Raw genomic sequence first — 12889 nt, forward strand, 5'->3', positions numbered from 1 at the left:
ATTATGTCTCTCACAGTGGACATGCACCTACGATGACAATTTCAGACCCCTCCATGATTTCTAAGTGGGAGAACTTGCAAAATAGCAGGGTGTTCAAATACTTATTTTCCTCACTGTATAATAGAAATATTGTCAAGCCATCTCTAACATCATGACAGCAAGTTTTGCACAGAAAAAAATAAATATAAATATAAAACATACACAATGGTTGTAGACCACTGACCACATTAGTAAGCCACTGATTTTAATTTTTGTGCAAATATCATTATCAACTGCTGATTACCTGATGAAGAATACCCACAATTCCTTCCATAAAGCATTGCGGTAACAGCAACTTCTCTGATTGGTGGATCTTGCTTTGCTTCATCCATGTTAAGCATGATAGTACTCCATAAGACTTGTTCTATAAGTCTCAGAGCCAGCAATTTTATAGAAGTTATTTCCACATTAACATGCAGATGCTCATGAACTTCCACTAGTGAAAAAAAACAACAACAACATTTATTTCATACTAAGTATACTACAAATCCATTAACATATTTACTGACACATCGCTTGAGACTTACTGATATTAATATTATAATTAAGATTTATTTGGAGTACTTCTTTATTGCACAATACACATTTCTTAATATTACGCCTACATGTGTTTTAATATCACTATTAGTAAGGATAGTATGATCTCTGTATAGTATTCTTTAAATGCAAGATATTTATACCTAAAGTATACTTGCATAGTTCCACTTTAGCACAATCAAATATACTTCAGTATAGATCTAGCTGGACCTCAGCACTATTTTATCTAATACATATTAGTATATTTATCTTTCACTAGGGAAGTGACTGTCTTTATGAATCATTCACTCATCCAAAAATACTGATTTAGGAAAGAAATAAGTTACTATGTCCTAAATTGCATTGCTGTCCTAGTGGTTAGTAAAGACCTTACTTTCCATAAAGTATGCATTGTAGTATATATTTTGTATAAGTTGTATGTACTACTTATTTCACACTTTTTGCATTTTACAGTACAATAAGGAATAGCATACTAACATACTATTCTTACTATTGTACATAGGGCAGAGATAGTAAGAAGTACTATTACAAGTAAGAAGTAGTATGCTAGTATGTGTAAACCTCTGCTGTGTGTTGCTCTGATGTGTAAGAGTTGATCCTGCTTTGAATTTAGTTTGGAACATGCATTCAAAATCTTGCTGATGGTCTGAATATCAGGACAGATTATATTTGATTAGAGATTAGAACAGCTTGCTTGTGTGATACTGCTTAAGTAATGTGTATTATAAGAAGATCCTAGAATGCAATAGTCTAGAAGCTTACATTGGGAATGTGATGTGAAGTGGATGAGGCACGCTCCTATCTGTCTTTACACTGTGCGCATGTGTGTGAAAAGAGCCATAATTGAATACAGCTGATATCTCACTATCATGACTCACCATCTTTTATTAGTGGCAGTTCTTTTGTTTAGTTTTTTAACCCTCACAACCAAAACACAAGGGCATTCAATGAAGAGGGAGATGCATTTCAGGCACCATCTTTTACAAGATAACTCTGATTTGTTGGCACACTAGAGCGCTGATCTGTCGGTTAGCCTTGATCTGTCAGAATTGACATCTCTTATAAAGTAAAACTAGGAGCCGTGCAGTTCTTATGCTGCAGCTTTAAATTACACATTTATTACACTGCCCTCTGCTTAAGAAACTAATGCTGCAGAGAAAACCAGACTGTGGACACTTCTCAATTTTTTATTTATTTTAATTAAGCATATATTATGCATTGGTTCTCCTCTGTCTGCCATTGCATCTAAAATGATGATCTTCTTTTGCTTTTTTTTCCTTTATACTGTTGGAGCGAACGGAGAAAACGGTAGACACACTGAGCAATTTTAAGACTTCCTTATTAACGTGAGCACCTGTGTGGCCGATGCTCCTGCCTCACAGTCAGCGAAAAAAACTTCTGCAACTTTTCCCCCAGTTCCCGCCCTCACAAAACTATGCAGGCTTGTTCATCAGAAGAACACCCCACCCCCTTAAAGCCCCACACAAACAGAACACATAACACAAGAAAAGAACATGCATTTAGATCACACATGAATAGAACATAAGACACTCTTTAGACTTGCTACACTATCTTCCTCAGGGAGTGTGTTCTGATTTTGTCTCTACTTTTGTGTGACAGGTTGAACAAAAAGAAGGGAGGAGAGAAAAAGTATGTCAATTAAAGGTGTAAAACAGAATTGAGAAGGAGTTGCTTTTGAAGAAGTGGATCTGTGGAAATAGTCTTAGATCTCAGGGTTGTCAGTCTACGGCAATGAGCCCCCTTTGATGTTGCAATGGGAAAGAGTCACTGATCTGTTTGTTCAGATGGAGATATCCCCTCTTGTCTGTATGACTGAATGTATGTCTTTGTGCAGGAGTGTCACACCTGCTCATTGGAACAGCATGATTCTGGAATTCACATGTTCTGGAACAGCATGTGCTATGCAGTACCATATCACATTTATATAAAGACAGACAGATGGATATACAGTAATACTGTATTATAAACATTTGCAGGTAAACTCACATACACTCCAGGTTCATGCCATTTAGAATTTAATTTCCATTTCAGTTCCAAAAGTATTGTTTTATATAATGCTTATTATGCTGAGTTTATAGACCTAGATAGTTTGGTAATCAAAATACTATGACATTCTGGCATTTGCTATCATGTTGAGAACATAACCCAGCTAGTTATCCCACTTAAAATATACACATAACATTCAGCCTTTTAATTCTTTAAGATGCAAGGGTTTCACTTTATTTTGATGGTCCTTTAACACATTCTGACTATAAGTAACACTGCGCCTACATGTCTACTAACTCTCATTAGAGTGTTAGTAGAGTATTAGTAGACTGGTAGGGTTAGAGTTAGAATAAGTTGACAGGTAGTTGCAAAGCTACTTATAGTCAGTAGAATGTCTGTTGGAGGAGCATCACAATAAAGAGTTAGCAGATATTAAGCAGACATCCTACTGATATTCTAATGAGAGTTAGTTGACATGTAGTTGCAACATAGTAAATTAAAGGGTTAACTTTTGCTATTGCTAAACATTAGAATACTATTGATATATCTCATTGAGTTATTTGTGTTTAGTGTATTTTAATTCCTTCAAATCATCATGCTGGCCAGATTGGACACCATGGGCCATTCAAATCACAGTTTGAGCCTCAAGTTCAATGCAAACTCATTGCCCATTCATAGAGTTCTGCACTCCCCCAAACACTCACAATATAATGAAAGAAGATGTTGCATCTCTCACTTGAGGTGCAGATATGAGCCGCGTTTCCACCGCAGGACCTTTCCCTAGGAACTAGAAACTTTGGGGTGGTACTCGGTGTGTTCACACTGCAGGAGCCAGGGTCTAAATGAAGTTACGGGTAAATATTTCCCCCTCCGAAAGTCCCTGCTCACGAGGTAGTACTTTTTCAAAGTTCAGGAACTTTTAGGGGTGAGACTTGGGTTCATGAGTTCATGCCGTATTTTGATTGGTCAACTCCACGCAGCATTTTATTCAACCACCATCTGTTGCGGTGCATGCAGTAACAGTAGTCTGCTATTCGAATCAACAATGGAGTTTAAAAAATACGACTGATGGACCGACGACGAGGTTCATGCTTTATTAAGCTTAAATTCAGAGGATGAAATCCAGTGAGAACTGTAAAATCGCGCACAGTCCTACGTCACCGGACTATTTCCCTAATCGGGAAATAGCGGCTAGCAACAGGTCTGGGGGAAAAATAGTTCCTGGCACAAATTGTTCTGGGTAATTTCGGTGGAAACGCGGCTATGGTGTTAAATTTTGTGTCATTAAATGGTGTCATTTTCATATTAAATCATTCATAGTGGCAAAAAAAAGGCTGTAAAGCTTTTAAAAAATCTGAAAATAAGATCTGAAAAAATAAATAAAATTCTTGCTAAATGCCAAAACCCAGGTCCAAGTCATGTGTCACACCTGCCAGCCAGAGTGACACTCCTTCCGTTTCCTTTACCGCTACATGAACTACATTTCCCATAACCCATTACCTAATCATGTTCTGATTACTGCCATCTGTTTGTCATTATCTCATTTACGTTTTCCTATTTAAACCCTGTGTGTTCATTTTCTCTTTGCAATGTCTTGTATGTTGTTACACTGCATTTCTGAGCGTTATTCTGGTTCCCTTTCTAGAACGGTCACGCATATTGCATAGCTATACGCTATGGGAAAACTCCTTTTCTCGAGAATATTGAAGCCTTTATGTTAAAATGCAGTGCAATGCTGTGGGAACTGCACAAACCTATGGCAAAGCGGCTGACGCGCGCAAACCAATCATGGTGCTTCGCGCCTCGTGCGCGCCGAAGCCCGCCAGAATGGGCGTGGCTTCTGGCTAAATAAGCGGGCCATTACACACTAGAACTCAACGCCGCCTCTTCTGATTTGCCGTTCACCTGAGGCCATCCGGCGAGAAGCCATATACTTTGAAAGAGTTTTACAGTGTGTTCGCCGCCACGACACACTGTTAAAACAGCACTGCCCCCTCCTAGAGGAAGCAGTGGCCGCACACCTCTGCCCGCCCACTGCTATTGGATGGAGATCCAAGGCAGTTCATCCATCGAAACCCTGCAGAGCCACTTCAGCTCTCGCCGGCCGAGCTTACACCGCCGCTGCCCAAGCTGCATCGGCCCTGCACACCGACGGTCCTCCGGGTGTTCCAAGCTAAACTCCTCTGCTCCATGGACAAGTCTGGACCTAACCCCGAGGCTTTTAGGGACCTGCACAGTGCCACTGATCTAGCTCTGTGTGCCATTAAAACCACCACCCAGGCTATTGGAAGGAGTATGGCCAGTTTGATTGTGCTAAAGCGCCACCTCTGGCTAAACCTGACGGAGATTAAGGACGCAGACAAGACTGCTTTTCTGGACTCTCCAGTATCTGTTGGGAAGGGCTTCTCCGAGTGCTTCACCAAAGCACAGAAGGTGTCGCAGGCCATTTGTCATTCATGCCGAAGCGCAAAACGCTACTCGTTCCTCAGGGGCCCCGACCCAAGATTGTGTTGGACCCTGAGCCTCAAAAGCCTTCCTAGTCGCACGACAGGAATGAAAAGGGAGGGTTTGAGTCCCGCTGCGGCTGGACCACCTTCAAAAAGAGCTCTCACACTTCTCCCAGTCCCCTCTTCAGTTCAGGCGACTGGAGATGTTCATACTGGAGTCAGTGGGCCCGGTCTAAAACACGCACCCCTGCAAACAAACGCTGTTTTATCAGCGACCCAAATAGAGCACTAAAAAAGAGCATTTTTTTTTACTTACAACATCTGGGTGGCTGGGTCCCATTTGCATGGCAGCCCACCCCCAGACTTCATTCAACCCCTAGCCAATCGGGCCGAGGCCTGGGCAGCCATCCCTGATGTGTCAGAATGGGTAATGAACATAATTAAACGAGGTTACTCGCTCCAATTCGCTCGCAGACCCCTGCGCTTTCGTGCCGTGGTCAAGATTACAGTGAGAAGCAGCGTGGCTCACGTCCTTCGCACTGAAATGTCAAAGCTGTTGGCAAAAGGAGAAACAGTTCCCCTGTCACTGACCGAGTCAGGCTTTTACAGCCGCTACTTCCTCGTTCCAAAGAACGATGGTGGCCTCAGGCCCATCCTAGACCTCAGACACATGAACAAGGCCCTCATGAGACGGTCATTTAGGATGTTGACAACCAAAAAAGCTAATTCGCTAATCCCCATCCCAACTTGTGGGCCCTCCATGTATGGCCACTCAACGGGTACCCGGTAGCCTCCTGAAAAAGGTCTTAAACACCATCACTGAGGCTAGAGCACCGTCAACTAGACGCCCTGTCAAAGAGACGCCCTCTATGCCCTGAAATGGTCAGTGTTCACTGACTGGTGCACAGCCCAGGACCTTGACCTTTATTCAAGTGAAGTACCACTGGTACTTTCTTTTCTCTAAGAGCTGCTGGACGCGGGTCGAACTCTCTTTGAGCGACTCCAAAGTTGTCCTCAGGCCCACGCATGGCTATGTTCCCAAAGTGCTCTCGACTCCGTTCAGAGCGCAGGTAATTTCTCTATCAGCTCTTCCCCCTTCGGAAGAAGAGATAGATGTGTCTCTACTCTGCCCTGTTAGGGCCCTTAGAGTCTATTTAGAGTGTTCTGTCCTGTTCAGGCAGTCAAAACAGCTCTTCATATGCTTCGGTGGCCGCACCAAAGGGCTTCCGGTCACCAAGCCGGAAAATTCCGGCCACAGTCACGGTTACAAAAATAATATAGAATTCATAGACAATTGGAAAAGTTTTTGGGGCAGACCTGACCTGTTGAAAAGAGATGATATTCATCCATCCTGGGATGGTGCTGCTCTTCTCTCTAGTAATATGGCACACAAACACTAAACCAACCGTCTGCTAGCTGTCTCACGTCACCAAGGTCAGATAAATCCCATCACATAGTCTCTATATGATGATATCTAGGTGAAAGAGGCTCTGTGTCTGTTCCCCAAATTAGGACATACAAAAAACTTCCAAACCCATCTAAGAGTAAAAATTGAATTGATGTTCAACAAATAAAAAACAAATATAATACAAATAAGCAAATGATAAAGCTTGGGTTGCTGAATATTAGATCCCTTACTTCAAAAGCACTTATTGTTAATGATATGATTATACAGATTATAATCTAGATGTGCTGTGTTTGACAAAAACCTGGCTAAAACCAAACGATTACATTACTTTAATTGAGACCACCCCGCAAGATTACTGTTATAAACATGAACCTCGTCTGAAAGGCAAAGGGGGAGGTGTTGCTGTAATTTATAGTAATATTTTTAGAATGACTAAGAAGTCTAGTTTCAAATATAATTCTTTTGAAGTGTTGGTGCTTAATATAGCAGTAAATGATAAATCACGTTTGAGGTTTGTGCTGGCTACTGTATACAGGCCACCAGGGCACCATACAGACTTTATCAAATAATTTGCTGACTTTCTATCAGAGTTAGTACTGGTTGCAGATAAAGTCATAATTGTTGGTGATTTTAATATACATGTAGATAACGAAAAAGATGCATTGGGACTGGCATTTGAATTGGAGTTAGACAACATGTGTCAGGACCTACTCATTGTCGTAATCATACCCTAGATCTAATATTATCACACGGAATCAATGTTGATGCCGTTGAAATTCTGCAGCAGAGCGATGACATCTCAGATCATTATCTAGTTTTGTGTAAACTTCATTTAGCCAAGGCTGCAAAGCTGACTCAGTGTTACAAATATGTTAGACCTATCACTTCTGCCACTAAAGATTGCTTTATTAATAATCTTCCTGATCAGTTTCATCATCTCAGCATCCCAGATAGCTTAGAAGAACTCGGTATTGCGACAGAAACTTTTAACTCTTTCTTTTCCAGCACTTTAGACACAGTTGCTCCGTTGCACTTAACCCCCTGGGGTCGGCGGTATCGCCGGCGATACCAGCTCGCTTTTTTTTTATCAGTGTAAAAGAAACTCATAAATACTCTGTTGACTTTGATTTTCCATAGGAGTTTCATACATCAATCGATCCTGTTAAATGTGTATTATTTTTGTGTATACTCACAATAAAAACAAAGTGTTGTGCTTTTCGCCAAATAAAGATCAATGCCATACAAACACAGTTTCTTCATCAGACTCACTGATAGTTCATCGCGTTTTGAGTATGGCACGCTTCTCCGGTAAAGACACCCTTCAGATGATTCTGGACAGCGAGGAAGGAAGGAAGGACCTTTTCCTCAGAGGAAGATTGTAACTCGGACGACGAACGGCAGCATTTTGAAGAGCGAATTGATCCCGCTGAGGACACAATTTCGGAGTAAGCTTTACTGTTATATAATTATTTTTCTGATAATATAGAACTCATATGAATTTTCAGACTATATTTTGCTTAGTTTTGGCTAGCTTTTGACATCTTACAGGAAAGATTGCCTTACAATATCCCTAACATTCGTGTATATGCTCAAGTGTAAACTTTTTCAATGTGATAGGCTACTACTCTCTAAACATATTTGTATATTAAATATATTTCACTCAGTTTTGATTAGCTTATAACACTGATTATCATGCTAAAAAATACTGCCTTATGTTTAATGTAGCTTATTTGCGAATATCTGCTTAAGTGTAATGTGATTTAGTCTAAATATATTTCAGCCTCCGGTAAAATATGTGATAGCCTAGGCCTACTGTCTAAATACTAGACATTATATATATATATATATATATATATATATATTAGGGCTGTACCAGAATATTCGAGTATTCGAATATTCGTTCGGTGGGTTGGTATTCGATTTTCAAATTTGACATTCGAATATTCGTTTTAATTATTATTATTTTTTTTTCACACCTGGCATCCCCCTAGAAACTGTTCCCATTCGCGCTTGAATGGGGCTGTCATGCATTTTCTCAGATCGGATAGTTCTCTCTGATTTATCAATATGAACAATGAACACATAAATGTGTTTTTGCAAAACGGATATGAATCCGAACTTCAAATCCCGCGCTATAGGCAGATGTGATGGAGTGCATGTCACTAGCAACAGATAAGCTGCATTTTACTGATCGTCAGCTAAAATTTCTAAATCAAAGACCGCAATATGAGAGCGGCAACAGCCCTGGTAAGATCATTTCGATTCTTTACTTTTAATGAAGTTGATTGTGTGTTAAAGCATCTGCGACCCACTTTCACTTTGATTTGCGATAGTTTGCACGTTGGCTTTATGAATAGATGCTGATCTGCGGTGACGCGTGCTGTAGGCTAAGTAAGCATCGTCATATCTGGCTATAACATGATATAGCCTAAAACACCCTCTCACACGGTTATTGTTTTAGTATTTTTGGGCGAAATACAATACTCTTATTTTAGAGCGCAGAACAGCGGAGTTTGTATGGGCAAAAGTGCATGCCTGAGCTTGTAACGTTAGTCTATAAGCTGCGTTGCTTTGACATTGTGGAAATAGAATATTTCTAGACACATCAAGTGCAGTGTTGCGCGTGAGGCGCGCGCGCGCTTCCCGCTCGCGCTGTTCTGTATTAAAAGTTTATTAATTCTGAACGTGTCACGTCTCGCGTGTCTATATTGCACCAAATGTGACACTGCACTCGTGAAGTCGATTGGATGAACGGTTCTAAATGCAAGATAAATAATCTAAATGCAAACAGACAGACGCATAGAGATTCCTGCCTTTATTAGAGAGAAGAATATGTTCAGCCCCCTCCCTCCGAAGCTTCAAATATTCGATGTTAATTCCTGTCGAAGCTTCGAAGCTCAAAAAATGGTATTCGGACCAGCCCTAATATATATATATATATATATATAAAAACGTATGGTTTTGGTTAGACTATGACACTGCTTATCATGCTTCCATACTGCCTTATGCACAGATGTTTGTGAATACAGGTGTAAATGTTTGAAATGCATGTGTCGTTCGCGAACGATCCGTTCATTACGTGCGTCACTAAATACGTGCGGTCATGGCCCATAAACAGATACTCGCAGTGATATTTCTCTGTCCTATGGACCATCAACAGATATATACATACATTGTGCGTCCATAACAATTAATTGCCCATCAGTTTACTTTGGATAATGTATGCTAACAGTTTTTTTTTTTTTTTTTTTTTTAGGAATGTGGGAAGTGTCTGTCACACCCCTGGTCTGAATCTCATTAATATTGATAGGCCATTACCACTCCCATGCATAAACCTCTTCTGACAAAAAAACAGTTTTACAAAGTGTAAATCAATGTATTGTGTTATGTGAACGATTAGGCAGGATGATTTTCACATCATTTTGAAGCCAGAACTCGAAGCGACAACATTCATTAGTCAAAAGTCTTATTGACACATATTTACTATGTGTTTTGTGGTCTAATTTCAGCAACTTTCATTTTTTTTTTTTTCAATAACCACGCATAAACATTATTCTCTTAAAAATTAAAACATATACATGCATGTTGATCACATATTATGGTAGCCCTGTTTGTGCTATATAGAGTGAATTTACACCTTTTCCATTAACATGTTTATAAATAACTGAAAAAAGCACAAATGTCAGAGCATGTCAGAACACCTCCAGGGCCCAGAAAACCCCTCAGACCCCAGAGGGTTAAAGAAGATTAAAGAAAATAGTCCAATGCCGTGGTACAACGAGCACACTCGGGCCCTTAAGAGAGCAGCCAGAAAAATGGAGCACAACTGGAAGAAAACAAAACTAGAGGTATTTCGCATTTCATGGAAATAGAGCTCTTATGACTTGACTTGACTTGACCAAGCAGAGACTATCACAATGGATAGTAGACGTTATCGCTTTAGCCTACGTTTTTATGGGCCTTCCTTGCCCCATTGGCGTTAGAACTCATTCCACAAGAGGCATGGTCTCATCTTGGTCCTCGCTGTCCACATTTGTAAGATTTTATAACTTAGAGGTTCCTGCTCTGCAGGCTCATGTTCTTTCGGAGCCCAAGCCTTTTATTACCCCTCTGTGGGGCCCAATATGGTCCGGCCCCCATTGGATTTGACTTTAGCTCGACTATTAACCTCGGGCTTCGAGCCCTAGGTGATAGTTAAGGGCAAAGTGATAAGCTGATAGCACGGTGTTTTAAAATGGGTTCCCATAGCGTATAGCTATACGAGATACCGTTCTCGAAAGGTTACATACTCGGTTACTAACGTAACCTTGGTTCCCTGAGAGTAAGGGAACGAGTATTGCGTACCCTGCCCTGCTATTACGTTTGGTACAGGTGCTGTCGCTTCAGTAGATTTAAACCTGATTCCTATGGCGGAATCGCCCGCTTATATAGCCAGAAGCCACGCCCGAGGCGCGAAGCACCATGATTGGTTCGCGCGCGTCAGCCACTTCGCCATAGGTTCGTGCAGTTCCCTGCAGCTGGACTGCGTTTTAAAATAAAGGCTTCAATATTCTCAAGAAAAGGAGTTTCCCTTTCAAGGGAACTCGAGCTGCGTCGAGACGCGGTGGGAACGCCCTGCGTGATTGCGTAGTGAAGCACGTGTATAATCAGTCCAATGGAAAGACGAGACGTCATAGGCGGGTGGCGTCATCGACCAGGAAGCTATAAAGCACCCCTGAGACAGACCGCGACAGCTTCTGTGCCTTCAGCAAGCGATCTGTGTATTCTGTCCTTGTCATATTTATTGTTGTCTGTCAAGTTGCAATATATATATATTATGGCAAAAGAGAACAAGCAAGTGTTGTGTTGTTCCCTGCCCACGTTATATCACGGGTGGGGACACACACTTCAGCTTTGTGTTGCTTGTTTGGGAGTGGAGCATGCCAACAGTCAGTTCTCGAGGGGGCTGACTGTGAGCATTGCGAGAAGCTGTTCGTGAGGACGCTCCGCTCCCGCCGGCCGTTCTTCGAGGAGGACGGTTCGGTGCGTGCGCCCCGATGGCGCGGGTCCCGCTGCTGCCGAGGCACGGCGTCGACGCGCATCTTGGGGATCGCAAATGGTTCTAACAAACACCTGTTAGATCCAGTGCCTTATCTCGGGGAGAAGCACGCTCTGCGGTTTCTCCTCCCCGGGATGAGGCACTCATGCTGCGATTTCCAGTTCCGAGGAATTGGTATCGTTAGTGTTTGTTTAAAAAATAAATAAAAGAAAAAATATCAAAATAAGGCAGATGTTTATGAGTTTTCAATAAATAAATAAATAAGTCAGCTCATAACTCTGTTGAATAAAGAGGAGCTTATAAAAGGAGGTTCTATCTAGTGCTGTTGCTAAGTTAAATATTACTGGCCAGCCGAACATATATGAGAGTGAAAATATAAGGAAAACTCTATATCTCAGCCTCCTCGTCGGGGAGTGCCGTTTTTTCCCTATCTCCACACTGAGGTGTCGAGATTGTGGAATAAACCGGTTTCTGTTTATGTGTTTTATCCCTAAAACTTCTACTATAGTAATGTTATGGGTATTAAGTATCATGGTATGACAGTGCCTCGGGTTAGCGAGCTATCTCTCTCCCGTGTTGGCGTAATCATAACCCCGACGTTACCCAACAGCCATCATAAATAATAGATAAATATTATTAGGCAGCAAAGTGAGGATGTAACAGCACTGACGCTATTCGAGAATTGCGTCGCGCAACAGATAAACTATACCGGGGAGGGACGGTTTCGAGAAATCGTTTCTCCTCGGCGTCCTCTGGGTGGCGACTCTCTGAGGAGGGTTGCAGCGCTGCCAGTTCGGTTGTTTCCTGCTGGTGGCCACGGAGTGATATATATATATAGTTTTTCTGATGTAAAGAAAAATGAAGATAAAATATGTCTGTTCTTCTGGACGCTCCGCTTTCAAAAAAACGAAGAAATAAACTCTTCAGCGGCATTCCAGAGGTTTCTTCCTCACCGATTTAATGTTCCTGAGACTGCTGGGCGGGAGCAGTCTCAGCATACTTAACCCTCTGGGGTCTAAGGTGTTTTTGGGGCCCTTGGGATGTTCTGACATGCCCTGACATTTGTGCTTTTTTCAGTTATTTATAAACATGTTAATGGCAAAGGTGTAAATTCACTCTATATAGCACAAACAGGGCTACCATAATATGTGAGCAACATGTATCTACATGTTTGTATTTTTAAGAGAATAATGTTTATGCGTGGTTATTGAAAAAAATAAAAATGAAAGTTGTTGAAATAAGACCACAAAAAACATACTAAATATGTGTCCACAAGACTTTTGACTAATGGATGTTGTCGCTTCGAGTTCTGGCTTCAAAATTATGTGAAAATAGTCTTGCTTTATCGTTCACATAAAACAATAAATTGATTTAAATTGTGTAAGACAGGTTTTGCTTGGAAAGCCAATATGC

The 12889-nt window shown here is 41.2% G+C and overlaps 1 protein-coding gene across 1 annotated transcript in view; it reads left to right on the plus strand.

Moving 5' to 3' along the window:
* The window catches only part of cbsa (cystathionine beta-synthase a), a gene marked incomplete at its 3' end in the record, with an annotated part of 356940 nt that extends 351618 nt beyond the window's left edge, over positions 1-5322 (plus strand). The window contains exon 16 of the mRNA XM_084390638.1: positions 4919-5322. Coding sequence (XP_084246764.1) covers positions 4919-5322 — 404 coding nt within the window. The remainder of the gene's footprint in view (positions 1-4918) is intronic.
* Positions 5323-12889: the final 7567 nt, after the last annotated feature.

The sequence above is a fragment of the Rutilus rutilus genome, assembly GCF_951802725.1.
Source record: "Rutilus rutilus genome assembly, chromosome: 2".
NCBI lineage: Eukaryota > Metazoa > Chordata > Actinopteri > Cypriniformes > Leuciscidae > Rutilus > Rutilus rutilus.